Source organism: Vanacampus margaritifer, chromosome 8 (genome assembly GCF_051991255.1).
Source record: "Vanacampus margaritifer isolate UIUO_Vmar chromosome 8, RoL_Vmar_1.0, whole genome shotgun sequence".
Classification (NCBI taxonomy): Eukaryota; Metazoa; Chordata; class Actinopteri; order Syngnathiformes; family Syngnathidae; genus Vanacampus; species Vanacampus margaritifer.
This window is the reverse complement of record NC_135439.1, coordinates 7,673,041-7,694,000: the sequence shown is the minus strand read 5'-3', so window position 1 is coordinate 7,694,000 and position 20,960 is coordinate 7,673,041. Positions and strand designations below refer to the sequence as shown.

The window sequence follows — 20,960 nt, the reverse complement described above, 5'->3', positions numbered from 1 at the left end:
TGAAAGAGTATAAGTCAAGTTAAATAAATACAATAATGAAAATACAACAATAAAAATAATAAAAAAGCAAAAAAGAAAAGAAAAAAGTAATGGTCCCATGTGATGTGTTGTGATAAGATACATAGAATCGAAGTAAAAATGTGGAAAAAAGTAGAAAAAAGTTCTAAAGTAAGATAAGATGCAAATTTCTGATCTAATATTTTCTCTAGTAGTAGTAGTAGTAGTTTAATAAGTAAAAAAATACACAAAATAAAATAAAAACGACACAACAGTGTCTAAGAGTTAGCTTGCAAATGTTGCATGACCAAACCCAGAAAACAGATTAGCTGTGATTGGTCGTTACTTGAGCCCTGAGGCACTGTGATGTCATTTTCATTCGACAATGGCCGAACTGCATTATCATTAATCAAATACAGTGGTTGAAATACACAGATAATGCAATGGAGTCTACACACAGGATTTTTTCTTCTTCGTGGAAGCACCTGGAGGTCTCTAAACATGAAACACATCCTTATACCGTACATCAAGTCGAGACCCGTTTGTGGGCATCGCCTGCCTAATGTTTTTCCTCTGCAGTCTGGGAGGAACCTACGAGGCCTTCCGGTGAGGACGAGGAAGTGAAGAAGACGAGTGCGGGGGTACCAGACATAAATTGTCAGGTGAAAAAAACAAAACAACGAGGCTTGCAGCTGGGAGTATTCCATTCACCTGCCACTTTGTAAACACACTCATCACTTCTTGCTGGAACTTATGTGTGTGTATGTGCCAGGAAGTGACTGTAAAGTGTATACAGTAAAGTGGGTACTTACAGGAGATCCAGTGGGTCCAGGTGGTCCTCGGGGACCCATTGGGCCCTGGAAAGAGAAAAACGATACAATCAGGAATGAACAATAGTCACGCTTTCATTAGGTACACCTGTTCACTTCCAATATGGCAAAAAGAGAAAGCTCACATTGAGGCAGAGTTATAAAAGTTTGGGGATTTTTATTTCATTTTTCCCAATTACTCGTAGTTAGTCTTTCGTTTGTTCGTTTTTTCAAAAATACTTTGTTTTAGTTTTTATTAGTTTGAGCTTTTTTTATATAGCGTATCTGTGGAGTAAAATATTAAAAACAGAGGTTACTGAGTAATGTGTAATTAAGTAAACTCCAATTCTTAAACAGCTATTCAACTTTCTTCCATATGGCCACAGAGCAAAACATTTGGTATCAAACCCAAAAGCTCATTATCAAATGAATTGAACAAAGGACACTACTATTCTAGTTAGTTTTTAATCAGTTCTATCAAAGTAAATGTTAGTTTCAGTTAATTATTGTTTGTGTAAAATCAGTTTCATTTTCATTTGTTAAGATTGCATTTGTGGAAAATGACAAACAGCAAAAATCCAACCCTTTTTAATCCATCTCAGGGGGCGGCCATTTTGTCACTTGCTATCGACGGAAAATTACATCACAGTTGCTCAGGACTCGGGTAACAACCAATCACAGCTAAACTTCAGAAAACAGGTGAGTTGTGATTGGTCGTTACCTGACTCGAGCATCTGTGATGTCATCTTCTCGGCAAGTGGCAAAATGGCCGCCCCCTGAGGTGGATAAAAACGGCTGGATTTTGTTACTTAACTCATATTCCACAAAGAATATTAATCAGAATACTGTGTTTAAATTCGTATATGTTACATATTGTAACAAACGTTTTTTTTGGGTTGACTTCCATTTTAAAGCAGCAATTCTACTTTTATCAGTCCTTTTCAACACAAGTTTCAAAACTTTTACATAGTGTGATTATTTTTGCGCCCTCTGTCAGCGACAATTTGAAGCTCACTTACACCTTGTGTTTTCAGGTCTTGAGCTACACTTCCTCCGCGTGTAAAAATAATAATAATAATCATTTGAAATTCCACACTGTCATTCATCCTAGTTGTGCATCTCTACAGCTGATAGTTGAGCAGCATGTTTGAACTCTGCTTGACTTCTTTTAGGCGGCGACACGGAAGGAAAAGCAAGACAAAGGCGGGTCTACTCGTTTCCCTCAGCAGCAGGTGAGATTCCTGTGACTCATTTCTCTTCCGCTCAGCCTCAAATCCCTCGCACCCCGACCACTTATAATTTATGAGAAAATCACATTCTGTGAAGGTGATGAGCCAAACGCTCACTTTGAGGAAAAGACACGTGGAATTAAGCGTTAACAAGTTTTTTTTTTTTTTAAATGGTCAGCACCGTAGACAAGTGGTTAGCAAGTCTGGCTCACAATTCTGAAGTTCTGGGTTTGAATCTTGGCCCCAGAATTCCTGTTTGGAGTTTGCATGTTGTCATCATGTTTGTGTGGGTTTGGCTCATTCTTAACGCCAACGCCATTGATGAGTCATTTATATTTTTCGATGGGGATGTGTGGGGGAAGTTCTGTTGATGGAGGCAACTTCACTGACACACAACCACCACTAGATGGCAGCGATGCACCATTTTAGATATGAGATCAGCCCAGTGTGTAAGTCGTTTTCATTTCGTAGATTTAGGTTTTGCAAAAAAAACCTAATGCTCTAAAATGCTTGGCAGTGACTGTTGAGGACAAGCGTGTCACAAAATGGATGGAAGTTCTTCAAATATTTTGAGAGTTAAACATACTCCCATATAAACACACCTTTCAGAATCTTGGCTCAGCTTTAAAATAATTTAAAAAAAATGGCACAGTGATTCTCAGAAGTGAATGAAAGTCACCTTTGAGTGTGAGTGGGAAGGCTTCACCACTGTGGCTTGAGGATTATCAATGGCGCTCTGTAGTAGTACTTCTGCATATACTGTACAGTATGTGTGTGTTTAAGAGGGTCTCAGTAGCAGTGTTGTTCCACAGTGTGGTACAAGTCGAGGTCCAGCGGGTGTGTTTCTTGATTAAATGTCACTCTCGTAGATTGACTAGGAGCCAAGGTAAAGCCACTGGTCCGGCCCTGAACTTTTAATTCCATTTTGCAGAACCTTTCCAGGTAGAATAAGCTCCTTTAGTTGAAAACTTTCTGCTTTCTTCTGTTTCCTTGATCATTTTAAATCTCTTTCATGATGATGATGATGTGTCCACCTCGTGAAGCTCCTCTGGTCCAGCAGGTCAGCTAGTGTCCCGATTTTTTTTTGTTTTCTTTTTTAAGACACATTGACAAGGGCTCGCAAAAAGAAAGAAGATGAGGAAAGTTTCTGGCTCACCATGGGTCCTTGCATCACGCCCATCTGAGCGCCGCCGCCGGCTTTCTCGTCAAAGCCACCTGCCATCTGAGCAGCAAAGTTCTGAAAAAAAGAAAAAAAAGAAGCATTTATAGACTTTAGAACAGTGAACTAACGAACTAGGTGAACTGATTAAACAGCCAGCCAATTTAACTGACTGGTCATAGCTTTTGGCTATTATTATTATTACTGTATTATAATTTTTTACATATCAACACAGTACAAAATGCCAAGGATAATGACATTTAACCACCACTGGCAAAAAAAAAAAAAAATCAACAGATTTTAGCTGCCAGATTATTTTTCAATTAATAATTGAATATTAATTTAAATGAATGGCATAGCATGTGACGTTGTGGAGTCTGCATGTTAAATTTTTACTTTTCCCCCCGGCGTTCAATAAATGACTAAAAACTTAATCGACAAAGGTGGCTCTCCTTTCCCACATGCAAAGACATGACAGATTTCCGTTATAGACAAGTAGATACAGAAAAAAAATTGTAACATAGTGAGGCCGGCAGGTGAACTGCGATCTAGCAGTGGGATACTGTATACTATACTGTAAGTACACCTGCACAAAATAATGTAAGTAATAACTAGGGAGGCTTAGGGTCTGTCTATAAATATTGAAACGAGACAAGGCTGATGCAAAACCCCAATTAGGGTAAAGCTGGAAGGAAGAGCTGACTAAATGGTACTAAGACAAATGAGCCCCAATCGGAAGCGGGTATCCTTGACAGATGGACGACGTTGACAACTTTTTGCCTTTGTCATCTTATGATTATGTCTTTTGTAAAAATTGCTGATCATTTCAAGGATTCACCATAAAAAATCACTGATCTACGCTAATATTTAAACATTGTTTTACCTTTTATTTCCCTTGTACAGTACAACTCCAATGGCATGTATAGAGCAATGAAGTTGCTACAGTAAAGGCTAAACTCCCAATGGTGGCCTTGTGCAGAGTTATTGTGATTACATTTCATGCTTACCATCCATCTCTCCTTCACAGACTGTCCTTGTTTTCGCAATAACACCTCCACTTGAAAATTACATTCAAGACCCCAAACCTTCTAATGTCCCCTCTATTGTTCTTCTGTTCCCGATTCAGGACACTTACTCCTCCAAGGCCAGGGGGTCCGTTAGGTCCTGGTGGTCCAGGGGGGCCAGGGTTTCCGGGGGTGCCAGGCTCGCCATCTCTGCCACGGGGACCGGGTGTTCCCTGGAATTAATAGAGACAAGAATTTAAGATAAAGAGTTGCTTTACTGCCCTTTTCTTTAGCCTTTTAAATATTGTTGTCCCAGAAACATCGATTACTGTACACGAAAAAGTAGTAGTTTAGTGTAGTGGTTCATCCAGTTTAATATACAAAACATTAAATTTGATCAAATGTATAGTTGCAATATTTAGAACCCAATCATCTTATTCATAACTAACTAGCATTGATATGTATGTTACCATTATTGTATATCAACATAAATCTCCCTTATACCTTACTTGAATGAGTCAATATCTTAACTCTTTGACTGCCAGACGTTTTCAGAAAAGGGATGCCGCCAGTGCCAGCCGATTTAAGCAATTTTGACTGATCTTTAAAGGTCCACAGAAAATTATGTGTTTGGACTATGGAAACACACATACTACCAAATGAAAGATTGGACTCTCATCTTTCATCATTTCTACCTTATTCCGTTTTTCAGTAATCAACAATAGAAAATGGTTAGTTTCACCTCTGTTTTGAAAAAAAGACGTCTTTTAACGTCTTTGGCACTCCTCCATAGGATTTTACTAAACGTTATTTAACGTTTTTGGCAGTCAAAGAGTTAAAAGGTGCCTGTGTGTTTTTCCAGAGAACGTTATATTAATTTTATTAGGTGTAAAACTTTTTTTTTTTTGAATTTCTGAATAGGTTATATATCCGTTGATATTTCACTATGACAGATTGGACATATTAACTACTCGATTCATTTTGCCATTTTCAGCAATAAAAAGTTAATATTTTGCCACTTGCTGTCGACTGAAAATAACATCACAGGTGCTCGGAGCTCAAGTAACGACCAATCATGGCTTAGTTTGTGAATGTCACATGACCAGAAAGCAGGTTCAATCGACAGTAATGTCACTCCTCTATTACGAAATGTGTGTTTATGTCATACAGAAGAAAGAAAATGTATTTCTTACCGATAGTGCTATAGAGTATGTCACTACTGTAACTTCTTGTTGATATTATGCACCTTGCATCTGCATTGTGTTTGTATATAATTTCACTAATGTATGTAAGGTTTTGGTAAACATACAAATATATGCAATATGCTACCATTCTGCTTGTTGTTGCCAAGCAATGATGATCAAGGTCTGTTCTATGCACCGTATAGCATAATAAGTAATAAGAAATGAGTAAATATTCTCTTTAATGACATGTTCAGGGAGGCGGATGATAATTCATGCGTTTGGACCAGACTAACGCATGCGTTGACAAATCACAAGAATGTGCCGAGAGGCAGCCGGCCAAGTGTTAGATTTGCATATGAAACAGAACACATGATCGTACACCGTGCAAGTCGGGTTTACATTTGAGCTTCCGACAGGCCAGCTTGTGTTCAACGAGCCTGGCGGACCCCACAGCTTTAATGCAAATGACGCGAGTGAATGAAAGGCTGCCTTTCTGCACACAAATGTCAGGCCATATCACCTTGAAAGGTACATACTGTACCTCTTGGGTCTGTTATAAAAAAAAAATAAAACACTAATAAAGCAGACTGACCTTCTCTCCCTTGTCTCCTCTGTGTCCGCGCTGTCCCTGTTCTCCTGGGGGGCCCTGAGAAAGCAAGACGTAAAGATGACTCATTTTATGTGCAGTGAATGAATGAATGAATGAATGAATGAATGAATGAAAACAGACCATTGGGCCACTTGGTCCTCTTGGTCCTACGACCTGTGTTGTAAGAGAGAAAGGCAATTAGAGAATGCAATTTATGTTGAACTTCTGCATAAAAGCATAAACAATCAATGTAGTGCGATTAATTCAAATGTTTTTTTTGTTTTTTTTTAAATGTGAGACTTTAAAAAAAAATTAATTTAAAAGACGGGTACATTTTTTAAACATATCCACTATTTGGACATTTTTGTCACAGAAAATGTGGAATACAAAAAAAAAGCATACGGTATCAGGAATGTGATAAATACTTCACACGATGTCTTGGGTGAGCATAACAGTTTGAATGTTTTGAATCGTTTGAGAATTATTTATTTCAAAGGGATTTATTTTAATGGAGAATGTGGAAATGTGGAAAAGCTAGAATTTAGGGAGTAAAAATTGTTTTCAAGAAATCTTGAATTTTGTGATTTTTTTTTTTTTAAGATGGGATGGTCTAGATTAGAAATAGCTCCTAAATAGGTTACAAAATGTGGAAAGAGTAGCGTGTTGGAAAAACTGCCAGGAACAACATTGTTTATATGCTTATTTTTCATGGTAAAAAGTACAACAATAGCAACGAGTCCCTCAACATTTTTTTGTAGAGCTTCAAAAGCTTTCCACATTTTGGATGTCTTTCCACTTGACAAAGAGGGGGCACACACACACACACACACACACACTAATCAGAGAGCAGACTCGTTAATGGCCAACCTCTGAAGGGGAAAGCATTTAAACGAAAGATAGGATAAACAATTCGTTTTTTATTTGCTGCCGCAAACTAGCGTGCTCTCAGAGGGGCAAAGCATTTCCAGGTGCAGACCTTGTAAGGTTCGGATAACAATTGGGGCTTTCTATCACACTGAGTACCTACCAATATACAATCTGATCTCATATTCGGTGGGGTGATCATTGAATGGCGTTAACTTACATCGGTAATATCTCCAGGTTCGCCTTTCTGGCCCTGTGAGACAACCCAAAACGAAGAAAAAAAACAATAACAATAGGATTAACACATATTAGTTAAATTACAGTCGTATTATGATTATACTGCATGTGTTCATTTTTGCCTCCCACATTCCAAACATGCACATTAGGTTCATTGAAGACTGTAAATTGTTGCTACTCGCCCAAAGTAAGCTGTGATAGGCTCCGCCTCACCTCTGACTAGGGATGTAATGATAACGACAATATTGTGATATCGCGATATTAAAACTGCCACAAAATTGTCGTCATGTCACAATATTAAAAGTAGCACATCTGTTAAAAAAGTCAGGTTGATTTACATTTGTGCAGTTCTAGAACCCTCTGGTGGCTAGTTTTTTGTGCAGTTTAATTTTCATAAGGCATGTTTTGGCCCTTCTGTGTTTAAAACCCACGCTAATTGTCAGATGAAGCGGAACGAAATATGCTTGTGAACTGAGTCAATGTGGAGGAACTCAATGTGTGTTATCAGAGATTGTAGGCGGTTTCTATGCATTGCTTTAATGTACAAAAGCACAATATTGTGCTTTTTTTTTTTTAGTATGAGCTCATTTTCTAACAATATTGTGACCTTTTTTAATATCGCCAACCTCCCCACAATATCGTGAAAATTATTGTATCGTGAGCTTCATATCATCATAATATCATATCGTGATCTTTGGATATCGTTACATCCCTACCTCTGACCCTAATTAGCAGTATCAAAAATGGAAGGCTAGATTTGTTCAAAATGCCGCACCTCAGGGGTGCTCAAGTTGGGTCCTCGAGTTTTCCATGTTTCCCTGATGCAGCACAGCTGAATCTAACGATCAGCTCATCAGCAAGCTTTGCAGAAGCCTGATAACGATCCTGATCATGAATCAGGTGTGTTAGTGGAGAGAAACATGGAAAACAGGCTGGATAGGGGCTCTCGAGGACCCAATTTGAGCACCCCTGGTCTAAAGCATTAAAGCAGCAGGCTCAAAAATGAACACAAGGCCTTCATTACACACATACTGTACACACACACACGCAAAGCTCACCTTAGCTCCAGGCGTTCCTATGACGTGGCAGTAGAGATGAGAGAAAAAGTTAGCACACAGGTAACAAACAATACAAAAATAATACATCTTAAACTTCTCAACACGCTTTTCTCCGACTTTAAATCCACTTGCAAAAATGTGATATTTTGGTACGCCCAATTGCCCATTTGAACGTGGTTGACTCTCCATCTTAAGCATAAAAGCGTTAAAAGCAGAAAGCGGATGTTTCGTACCATATGCCGGGCAGCAGGCAACGGTGAGAAGCACAAAAAATACATGGTGACCTCAAAAAAAGTACTCACTCTGACATGCCATAAACATTTGGTTTTGATATATGTTTTTATGGACATATATACAAGCCTGATGTGGTTAAGGAAAGAAAATAACCTTAAATTCAATATATTATAATTTAACTGCATTAAAGTAAACAGTCTAATCCAGTCCAATGGAACGAAGACTCCCTCTAGTGGTACATGAAAGAATCACTGAAATAAATGTTCAAACTGTGCATGTTACAGTGTTTTTTGTTGTTGTTGTCCTAATTCCAGTGCGATACATTTTTAAAGAACAGTTCAGTTGTATTTAACTTTTAAGTACAATTCATTTGTGTTCATCTTACATTTCAAACATTTATCTAGGTACAAGAACCGCTGGTCTAAACCCCAAAATATTGGGCAGTCAAAGAGTGATGACGTTTTTCGGGGCACGCGTATGTAAATAGTATTGTACGTATTGTTGCTCTTGCTTGAAAACAACATTGAAACACAATCACTCAAAGGGAGGGAAATACATTTGCACTGTCCAATGAAAATCATATATATATATATATATATATATATATATATGGATTCATAGGTCACGATTCGATACCGATTAATCCCGATACGAATCTATAAATTGATTATTGCGATTTTTTTACTCAAATTTAGAAAATACTAATCAGTAAACTTGTATATGTACACATGTAAGAGTTGCATGAAAACGTATTTATTTAACTGAAAATACAGGTTGCAGTCTGTTTCATGTTTGAACAGCACTGAAATAAAAATATTAAGGCTTAATGTTCCATTAATATAACATTCTTCAATGCTTAATGTGTAAATCCTAACCCTAAGTAAGACGTTTTGTTGAATATTCCCATAAAAAAAATTATGTTTAAAAATCGTTTGGGCCGCATATTGAATCAATTCGAGAATTGCGCACTGTAATATCGCGATATATTGCCGAATCGATTTTTTCTAAAACCCTTACTAGCTTCATTGAAAACGCTAAATTGTCCATTAGTGTGAACGGGAATGGCTGTTGTCTATACTGTACTGTACTCTATACTGTATACAGCTAATTAGTTGGCGACCAGTCCAGGGTGTACAACATCTCTTGCCCAAATGCAGCTGGAATCGGCTCCATCTTATAAGTGACATCAATGAGGATAAGTGGTATCGAAAATGAGTTCCATTTTAAAACTCTAAAAAAAAACGGTATACTTTTCATTGGACAGTGATATAAAAAGGATATTTCCTCATATTGACCTTAGAAGTTCTACTGCCAGCCAACAAAAAGAGAAACCAGCGCATCTAGAAGCCCAAAAATAAATAAATAATGCAATTTACCACTACTGATACAGTAGCTGTAATATTGCTGCCATTATGTGTTGCACAAGCATTAATCGCTGGTGTCGGGCCGTCACATTTGGACAAATTTCACATTATTTTCCAAGATCTACATTGCTCAATCCACACATGTGAATGCTATTTTTAATTTTTTTTTTTTTACAAATTACTAACCATTCTTAAGTGTTCAAAAATAGTAACATTTTTGGGGTCTCCTGAAAATAATGGAGGTTCGAGGCTTCCGCCCGACACCAGCGATATGAGCTGAAACTATAAAAGCGTCTTATTCAATCAACAAGCAGGCACTTGATTTCACTCATGCTTCCACCATTTTTTTTTTTTCTTCTTCTTTCAAATATAAAGCTCATTCACGAAGCCCTTAAAACAGAGGCGGTCACAGTTTTCTCCTCACATCTGACACACAAAAAGCAGCAAGAAAGTGAAGGATGTGAAGGAAAAATGTGAAGCTGCGTCTCCTTGACTTGAGGTATTTCCTTTAATGGCTCCCACATGTTTTTTTTTTTGTTTTTTTTTAATACCGTGTAAAGACTATTCCGGCAAGGTAGGGCTAAGGTGAGCTTGTGGAAAAAAAGAAGAAAAAAAACTTAAGGGAAGCATTTCAGTGAGATCTCTTCTTTTTTTTTTTTTTTAAAGTCATGTCTTTACTTTGAGGGCCAAACAAAAAAAAATAGCCTCAAAGTAAGCCACATGATCCCGCAGTGGGTGGGTAATTTATTTATGAGAGGATTGAGATAAATAAATTCCAACCAATGGGCGGCGGAGGGTCAGCGGCGCAGATGGGGCAACACTCTCCGAATGGGATTTCGGGCTTGGGGCAGTCTCGGAGCTCCTCGCAGACTATTTCGTCGCACAGGACGGTCCCGGTGTCGCACACGCAGATGCGACACGGCTCGGGCTTCCACACGTCCTTGTCGCTATAGCGTTGGCCGTCCTGCAAGCAGCTAAGAGCATCCTCCTCTGCGCCGGCCGGAGGGGGCACGGGCATCGGGGATGAGATGAAGTGACAACATGTTAGCGTGATGGTACAGGTGCATCCCAATAAAGTTGAATATTATTGAAAAGCTCGTTTGTTTCGGTAGTTCAATTCAAAAAGTGCATTCATTCATTAAACAATACTTTTCAAAAGGCCAATTCCTTTGATTTGGGGTTTACTCACCAAAACACTGAATATCAAGAAACATTTCACTATGTTTTGTGAATCTACTGTATAGCTAGTTGAGTTGGACTTTTTGAATGGAACTACTGAAATCCATTTTCCATAATATTGTGACATTGGGAGAAATTTTCTCAAGGATCCACTCAATAATCTCAACGCCAATTACACCAAACCAACCATGTGTGCTCATAAATGCCATAAAATAATAAATAATAAAATTCTTTTTTTTTTAAGTGAGAAAACGAGTAAAAAATGATGTGAACAAAATTTTAATTAATTATTTTTAATACAGTATTTACATAGAAATATGGTCAGGAATAAGAATAAATGATCATAAACTTACAACAGATAAAGATTTTTCCAAAATAAAGTCGCATGATTTCATTTATAAGTGAAGGACAAGTCACAAAAAACTACTTGATTCTTGTAATACTGGATTCAGTTTTTTTTCCAATTAATTCATAAAAACAGGAATATATTCTTGCCTTTTACTATAGAAAAAAACCTGGAAGATAACAGATAACCATGAAATCTGTTTATAACATCTGTAGCATTGCCTGGTCCCTAAATGCGAGTAAGCAAACTTCATCTATGGCAAATGATTTTGTGGACCCCCGCAAACTATGACTCCCGACCCCCCGGGTGTCCTCAAACCACGGTTTGAGAAGCCCTGTTGCAATTATATTGAGATGCACCTGTACTGCATATGTTGGAAACAGCAGGACACTTACCAACTGCTCCTCCTCACACACACACACATTATAAACACGTCATCCAATACATAAAGCTGATTCCATAAGAGAAGTGAAACATTATACATGAAAAAATTAAAATTACCGAACGAACAATACTGAGCTCTCTCAGGGAAAAAAAAAAGAAACATTACACACAACTCCCAATGAGATGAAGCGCAGTTCGACACCATTGCAACCATTCTAATAAACAGCTAAATTAAGCCTTATTATCCAGTCTGGAAATGACAAGACTATGAGAAGTTAAAATGTCCTTCATATTCAGCACCATTTCCAAAATAACATAACCCGTATGTATATATATATATATAATATATAATAATATGTAAATGTCAAATGAAAAATATCCCCTCTTAACATAACTTCTTAGAATCACATACACACTCACCACAAATTAAGTATCACATTGTTTTTTTTTTTAACAAGCGCCAATTCATCCCATTTAGAGTCAACCTATGACATGACCACTGGGTGGCAGTGTAACGTTGCAGGATTGAGCCTTACAGGAAGTAACTTCACAAGAGCTGGAGGCCATGTGCAAAAAAAAAAAAAAAAAAAAAAAAAGTTATATAGGGCCGGTTTACATTTATTGGACATGAGAGACAGACTTAGCATTCAGATATCAATTCCGCATGCCAATCTGATATCTCTCAACGCTGCTACTGTACATTAAAGGGCCCAAAAAAAACCTTCGCCAACAATGAGCTTGTTGGTCCTTTGTGACGTTGCAGTTGATTTTTATTTTTCCACTCACAGATGTTTTGAGGGGATACAGAAAAGCCCCCCAACCAAATACAGTAGCCATGTTTATCTTTTGGGAAAGTGCTCAGGTGGAGGTGACCTAAAGAATGAATGAGGCCTTTCTGGAAGGGTGCACAGAGCGGGCAATTGACGAAGTTATTGCCTTGCATAAACACAGCGTGCCTTTTTCTAAGCCCGCATGGTGTGCCGGGAGTTGTGGGGATGCTACTTGTGTAAGCTTACAATCTTTTGACGAAAAATATATTGTGATGATGCAAATCGGACACATCTCTCTCATGTTGGCAACTTTGCTCTCCAGAAGAGAGGAGGCGGAAGGGGGAGAAAAAAAAAATGAAAAGCATAAAGTGTTCCCAGGTGCATCTTGAGAAGCCGTTTTCCATCTGATGCTGTCTGGTTAGTTTTTTGTTTAACTAAAAGGGTCAAAAAGTGACCCGAGCCTCCTCAAATGACTTTACTACTATTCTCCAGCCAAAGTTTTCTTACATTAGTTAACTGTGAGAAAAGAAAAGGGTGCATTATCCTAGGTTTTGGTGAAGGTAACCTGACACCTGACTGGCTTTTACGTTGGCCCATTTTAAGGTGTAAATACACCTCCAATTTTCTCTTGCTCCAGACGATAACAAAAAGCCTCTGTCTTATATTTTTTTCCCACAATCATCTCTTGCTTGCACGCAGGCCGACTGTCACATTTTATGGCCGATCCTTAAAGCAGATGGAAAACTTGCTTATGGAACGTTATTCCTGGAGCTGATCCTTCACTCTTAAATCTCGCAGATACTTCATTTGACTTTAGAGGACTTAAGGGACAATTGATGCAGTTATTAATGGAATGACGTTCATTTTAAATTTTCATGCAAATCAGTGGTGAACTTGAAATGAGGAGGCAAGCTCGGATTCGCCTGGATGCCCTCTGACGGCAATGGAATGTGATCACTTTTCACCAAAGGCCCTTGAGCCTGACCACCTTTCACTTTTTTTACCTACCCCTCCTCCTCCTCACGCTCAATATCAGTGATTCTCAAAGTATGATACGGGGGCTCTCTCTAGTGGTATGCGGAAGGATGGATGGATGGATGGATAGATAGTAGTGCTGTCACTATCGAACATTTTTTGAATTATTGATTATTCAATCGATTAATCTGATTATTTTTAATTTTGCATTTAAGTGTATCAAAAAAGCTTTTTTTTTTATTTTTTACTTGATTATTGTTTATTAACCAGTGATTGGTGGTTATTTCGTACTTCGTAAATGTATAGAAAAAAAAGAGGGGGCATTGATGTTGTACTATTATTGTTACCAGTTCCGTAATTTTTTTTTCCAAAGTAAGAAGAGATTATATAGATATATATATAGATATATATATATATATAGATAATTGTGACAGCTCAGGTGGCTAGAATTGTCGATTAATCGGCTAATTTTGACAGCTCAGATAGCTACTAGAATTGTCGATTAATCGAATAATTTTTACAACTCAGCTAGAATTGTCGATTAATCTGATCATTTTGACAGCTCAGATAGCTAGAATTGTCGATTAATCGATTAATTTTGACAGCTCTGTTAGAAAGATATTGTACATAGATAGATATTGTAGATAGATAGATAGAATGTCCAATTGTTTAAATTTAAAGCACAACAGAATCATTTGGGCCTCCTATGCTACGGCCTTCTAATGTTGGTCACTATGGTGGTATTTGAAAATCCCTGTATGTATGATAAAAAGCATTTAATCTGATCAAGTACACCGGTTGCAAATGACTAAAATGTGGCAAACCGATGTAATTACCCGCTCTGTGCCCAAACCCCCCCCAGAATATGTCAAACTCCAGGGCGTTATTTGACCATTTTTTTGGCTTTTTGTTGGTTCTGACCAAGCCAATTCAAAATAAAATAAGGGGTTAACACGTTTTATCATGTGCAACTAATTCACATGTGCAAATTAAATAAAGTTTTTTTTCCCCCGGTGTATTCTTGAGTGTACAAACGTTAAGAAACACTGCTCTATATTAAGCGAATGAATGGTAAAAAAAAAAAAAAAAGAGCTTGGCAGTGCTCATAAAGCACCCACAGGTGTTCATCTTAAGACAGCAGCATGGGAGGAGGAGGGAGAGTAAGGAAGGCACCCAGGGGCAGTCACAGCTAACTTTCACAGTTGGCTCCAGCTTTTGTGCAAGTTATCATTTTATAAAATCTGGTTTTATGCCACCAAGTAAAGCAGTGGACACTGGCAACCATCCCACTTATTATCCAGAAGGTCCACACAACTTATTAGTCACACACACACACACCTGCGCTCCACAGCTTCCAACTCCAGCGTTAAAGGCACAATGCGCAAAAAACACAACTTTGCCTCATAAGAAGAAGAATAAAGGTCACTTACGGTTGCCGTCCTGACATCTGACAAGGGCTAATAGGCACACTTGTGCGGCTGCAAGTAGCAGTAGAGTCCTTGAATCCAGGAAGCCGACCATGTCTAAATATTAGACACGCAGTGGCCCTGGAGGGAAAAAGTTCTCGCGCGGATGGAGTCTCTCAAATGCGTGTGTCCTCCAGTGATTTCAAAGCCGCACCATTCAACAGTCACCCTTGCCGAGCGGCGACGAGGGGAGGAGGAAAGGGGGGGAAAACCGGCAGGCAGGACTCGGACCTGCAGTAACAAGCTCAGCACCGACCGCTTTGAGGGCCACAAGCGGTAGTTTTATGTCCCCGTTGCCTTCAATGAATCTTCGTATATTCCCAAGAATCAGCCCGGCCCCTTACCCCCAGTCAGGCTGAAATCTGAGCACACTTTCCCTCCCATTCTGTCTACCAGGTCGCCCCCCCCACCCCCCACCCCACACACACACACACCTCCCTCCATCGGTTCGAGACCACTCCCTTCCCCACGTGCTGCCACTGAAGCCCCCTTTGCAAAAAATAACTTTCTTCCCAACTTTGCTGCCCTCCCCCTTTCCTTCCTGTAGGGTTCATAGAAAGCTACTCATACATTTTTTTCCCCCCCCTCTGCTTTGTTGTGACCTCAATGCACTCCCAACAGGTGTCATGTGGGGAAAAACATACAAATCACCAAATAAAATGGAGCAGCATGAAAGAATTTCCCCTCAAAATTCACAAAAAAAATTGCTTCGCACATTACAGCAAATCATAGCAACCTCATATATCACAGTGTAATATGACATAAAAAGCAATCTGATGGCAGCCCGAGGCTGACGTGAAAATACCGACTGCGTTTGCCTCGACAGGTTTGTTCAAAAGCGCGCATGTTTTTGGGCGGTTTGCGCCGGACCGCAATAATTCATGCAAATTCCGCTTGGGCCGAGTTGTGCCAAACAGCTCTTGTCATTACAAAACACGCCTCAGAGTTACACACACTAACCACACCAATTGGAATAGTATTTGGATTCAAGCGATAGAAATGTTACTATTTAATATCTTGCATACAAATATTTGGAATTTCTGCCGACCCAATAAGTTTAAAAATGTACAAACAAGCACTTTTTTTTTGTGAGCTACCTGTTTCTGAAAATGAAAATGGGCTAATTTACACAATACTGCACTGCGCCATTTTTCTACGCCCATGGTAGCTAGGCTCAGCGACGATCCATCATTTTAGATAAGCAGAGCTGCAGTTTTAGCACATATTAGCTAACAGCATTATCAGCGTTAGCACTTCTAAAGCAATACATACAGTACTCGAATATTTGGCTACGTTGTCAATGTGGGATGTTTGTGTTTGGTGATGAAGTGATGCCCCTACAAGTGAAAATGCAAATGATGCTTTTACTCCATCATTATGGGGCTCGCTTTTCACTTCGGAGTGGTTCGGCAAGTAGTTACCTACGCCACGGTCATCATGGTGATGAAAGTCGGCATTGACGTTGTTGTGGGGGGCGGGGCCAGCAGTAATTCATTTGCATGAAACCCGCCCATACCCTCAAAATGGGCTCTTTTCAGTGACATTGCAAAAATAGCATCAAAAGTGGTTGTTGATATTTGATGGCGTCAGCGAGACACATTATTAAAAACTGCATATGTTGCATATCTTTTTAAACATGCTATTATTATTCACAACTCCCCATCCATTTTCTAGACCTTTGGGAAAAAGTACTAAGCATGACTTCAACATAATTTATAATGTTGTAAATATTAAACAAAAAAACAAACAATTGATGTTTATTTTCCGGAGCAAATGTTATTACCCTCAACTTGTTTCTAAATATAAATCACAGTGGAGATCGTTTTGGCTGTCTTTTGTAAGGTCCTCACCCCGAAGCAGGTTGTGACCTATGACCTTTGACATTTGAACACCTTTATTAGCCAGGACAGCAGCTGGTGCAGCACTGAATCTATTCTCTACCCGCTTGGCCGTGTGAGGGCCAAAAAAAAACAACGTGTGAGGGCCATTAATTGAGTTCCTACATGATTATGGGGACGTCATAAACACCTGCGAGCCTCACAAGCTCCAACACTTGGATGGCGACGAATGCCAAAAACAATTTCATTCAATGACATCATCGCTTGAGAAATAAATTATTTCATTCTATATTCCAAGCTGCCATGTTTACATATTAATTTGGGGGGCGGGGGGGGTCGAGCCGGAGATGCAAACTCCATACAGTAAGGCCTGAGCCGAGATTCAAACCTGAACTGCGAGGCAGGCGTACTAACCACTAGGGCACAATGCTGCTTTCTGTTTGACTACGTAACAGCAACTTATAAGTGTTTCATTTTTGCGGTCCCGTAAAGCCTGCAAGCTTAGCCATCAAAGTCACACGATCACGAGACTACCAATTACGCATCGACAGACTGCAGACCTAATACCAGCTTTGGAGGTGGTCTACTCTACAATCTGGTTGAAGGTTTGGGGCCTTTTGGTGTGGATTTCGCATCTTCAAAACCCATGGATGCGTTTTAGGTTCATTGATGTGTTGAAACTGGCGGGGCATCTACCACATACAACATGTGGATTACCAGGAAAACCTTACTGGATGACGTTATTTTGACTTTTAACTTCTTGTTAATTCTGCTCAGAACTAAAGAAAAAGTCAACAACACCTCGGATCATCACTGTTACTGGCATTCTATTTCCTGGTCAAATCACATTCCCGTGTAGCCATTTGTTGTTTTTTCATAGGCTACAATTAAAAAACGGCCTCACCCAAAAAAAAAGAGAGCAATGATGATGACATGTCAAATTGGTAAAATTACCGAATGAACAATACTGAGCTCTCCAGGGAAAAAAAAAACTAAAAAACGGCCTCACCGGTTTAACTCGTGCTGTTTCCTTGGCAACATGAGGCAGATGACAAAGCCACTTAAGTAATGCAGAAAAAAAAAAAAGAGGAGAAGGACAGAGGTAGGGAGACGGTCAGATAAAAATGAAAACAATCCATTGTGGGACACTGGTGAGCCTCTGATTGGTTTGTTCCCCAAACTGTGTGATACAGTGGCAATCTTAAAATTTTCATTAAACTATAGGCAATGTTTTGAGCAACTTTCCAAACCGGAATAGTGTTAAAAAAAGTTCTCTCCGGGTCATGGACGAGATCCTGCCCCTAGAGTTCAAGTATCTTGGGGTCTTGTTCACAAGTGAGGGAAGACTAGAATAGGAGATCCCAGATACAAGTGGCTGAAATGAGGGCATCCGAGCTCCCTCTGGGAGATCAGGTGAGAAGCTCGTTTAGCTGAGAGAGGCTCAGACCCCGGAAGTAAATGGCTGGATGGATGGAGATAAAATGAAAATAACAAAATCAAACTATTCCATCTATTTTTACAAGCTCCACACTATAACGTCCAAAACGCATTTACTGCAATTCATAGCTAGTTGTTTCAGTGAAACAAGTCAAGCACACGGACAATTTATTTCGCAATGAAATTAGGAAGTCATCGGGTCACTTTTAAGGAGGCAAAACTGATGGGAAGCGTCTCCGTCTGAAGCTGTTTGGAAATGAGGTCTGGAAAGATAATCAGGAGAGAAATGAAGAGCAAAGGGGCTTGGTGCAGTTGCAGGAATTTAAAAAAAAAGAGAAAAGAGAGAGAGAGAGAGGTAAGGTGGGTGGGAAGGATGGAATGCGGGAGAGGATCGATGGCGAGAGGGAATGATCGGAGGAGGGTTAAAGTGAAGCAGCGGGTGGGTGGGATTCGCTGACGGCGCACAAAGCAGGGTTAACGTTCTAACTGAGGCCATGTGACATTTTGGTTCGGATAACAAAAAGTGATGACATCACTGCCTGATCCCTGCAAGGCTGCCTATAGTAGCAATAACATTGCTTATTTGTAGTGCTTTTATCTGTGGGGCCAAATGGGGATAATGACTGCTACCTTAAGGCAATCACTTGGACTTCTTTTGTAGTTTTGTTACTGTCAGTCAAACCAGGGAAAAAAACAACATTTGGTAATTTAAGTGGAAATTTACACCACAAGCCTCACTTTAAGGAAGTACAACCCTGATATTCTTGTCATACTCATTTGGCGAACAGTGTAATAATAACATTAGCGGGTATTTTCTAGTATTTAGTTCCTTTTGTAATTAGATTTTTTTTTAAACCATTAAAATATTAACTAAATTTGCTCCCAAAAATGCATAAAACGTTCCATTTTAAATATCACCAGAGTCCCAAAAACGTGATTATATATTTTTTATTTTAGTTTTTTTATGCTAGAGCATACAGAAGGCTTTTATGCAGCCTCTGACCTGAAGAGGGCGCTTAAAGCAATGGTAGTTATTACAAAAAAAAACCAGCAGGTGGCAGCAGAGTTAAAAGAGATCAACCAGGGCCATGTTGGAAAAAAAAGCTCTTTTCCCAGTGTTTAAAATATATTTGTGAATATTGATGAAACCTAGCTATAATCTAATGCTAATTGCTGCAAAACGGAAACAGATAAAAAGAAGAGACTCTAATCTATCTTTTGATGGGTTCCATGTTTTTATAGCAATAGAATACAATTCAGTAAAACAGCCGGGGAGTGAAAATGGTTGGGAGTGAATAAGATGAGAAGAATAGCTACCACAACAAAGTGGCTACGTTTACATTTATTCAGATTAAAAGCGTGATTGGAATAGAAATACTTCATGTACACACCCCATTCGGAATATTCTATTAATTCTATTAATATTCATATTAATATATATGCCAGCTCAGTGGGCGAGTGGTTAGAGTGTCCGCCCTGAGATTGGGAGGTCGTGGGTTCAATTCCCGGCCGGGTCATACCAAGACTATAAAAAATGGGACCGATTGCCACTCTGCTTGACACTCAGCATAAGGGTTGGAATTGGGAGGTTAGATCACCACATGATTCCCGAGCGTGGCGCTGCTGCTGCTCACCGCTCCCTCAGGGGATGGGTCAAATGCGGAAAACAAATTTCACCCCACTTAGATGGGTGTGACAATCAGTGGATCTTATCTTATCTTATACTGACCCGATCAAGATTTTATTCAGAACGAGAGGGGTGGTTTATATCGATTAATAATCTGATCGACGCACATGAAAACAGTTTAATCAGAATGATGATTGACAATTGATTTCCAACTGGGCATCACTAGCAGAGTTAGTTGTCACCAGGCTCTCGTGCCTCTATCATTAGTGGTGAACCTATTAAGACTAGCCCATCAATTTGATCCCATTTTTAGTCTCCCATCCCAAGAGAATCTAGGACATTTTTACACCTCAAATAACCCTAAAGTCACATCCGCTCGCGAATAACATGGCCCTTGTCTTATGAACTGCCATGTTTATTGATGGAGCATACAGAAAGAGTGGCTGGGAACCGGCACATTAACGTGCCTCCAGACTGGCTAAATAAACCAGAAAATCGCCCAAAAACAAATGCTACTTTATTGACGTGGTGGACCGCCATGGGAGTCGGGCTTTCTAACCATACATAGGTTAATTGTATTCGTAAGCAGCGTTTGCGTTTTTTGCGTGTTTTTCCGATTTATGCACAGGATGTGAAGATCCAGCTGCCGCGGATGGAAATGTTTCCAACACGAGCTTCTACAAGAGCCTCGATACTAGCTTGAGTGCAGACACGTGCGTATGCGGCGATGTGTCAGAGAGGCCATCTTTGTGTACCTGCAGCAGATTCAAGACACACGCCTCTGTCTGGCTCGCAGCATGCAGAGTCAACAGGGCAGCCCGGGCGTGTTTGCAGAAGTCAGCGGCCGTCTCGAACAAAGCTCACACTATTCTGGCGAGCAGCAGACGACGCCAAAGTGTCAGTCCAGGTTCTGCTAAGATTATCTTTCAGAGAGAACATCCATGAGAGAGAGAGTTTGGTAGGGATTTGTCCAAAAAAGCAACATGCTGTTAGTAGAAAAGGGACCCTTTTTTTTTTTTGCACGTTACTTTTAGTTATAGACTTCTATAATTATAATAATAATAATTAGAATGATTTTGTTGAAGTTATGCTTTTGTCAATGTATTTGGCCATGTTGGTACATACTGTACTGTGCCATGAAAAAGTATTTACCTAGTTGAAGTCCAGACTTGAATGTGATTGAAATACGTTGGCATAATCTTCAAAAGGC

At 39.4% G+C, this 20,960-nt stretch overlaps 1 protein-coding gene across 4 annotated transcripts in view; it reads right to left on the bottom strand.

Moving 5' to 3' along the window:
* col2a1b (collagen, type II, alpha 1b) overlaps window positions 1-20,960 on the bottom strand; it is a 109,645-nt gene that overhangs the window by 31,384 nt on the left and 57,301 nt on the right. For 3 of the 4 annotated variants that reach the window (XM_077572191.1, XM_077572194.1, XM_077572192.1), the window contains exons 9-16: window positions 10,509-10,718; window positions 8,131-8,147; window positions 7,056-7,088; window positions 6,113-6,145; window positions 5,975-6,028; window positions 4,330-4,431; window positions 3,192-3,272; window positions 810-854 (exon numbers count right to left, since the gene is read on the bottom strand). In XM_077572191.1, coding sequence (XP_077428317.1) covers window positions 810-854; window positions 3,192-3,272; window positions 4,330-4,431; window positions 5,975-6,028; window positions 6,113-6,145; window positions 7,056-7,088; window positions 8,131-8,147; window positions 10,509-10,718 — 575 coding nt within the window. Of the gene's footprint in view, window positions 1-809; window positions 855-3,191; window positions 3,273-4,329; window positions 4,432-5,974; window positions 6,029-6,112; window positions 6,146-7,055; window positions 7,089-8,130; window positions 8,148-10,508; window positions 10,719-14,812; window positions 15,177-20,960 lie in introns of those variants that run through there. The other variant, XM_077572195.1, reaches the window with a different exon arrangement.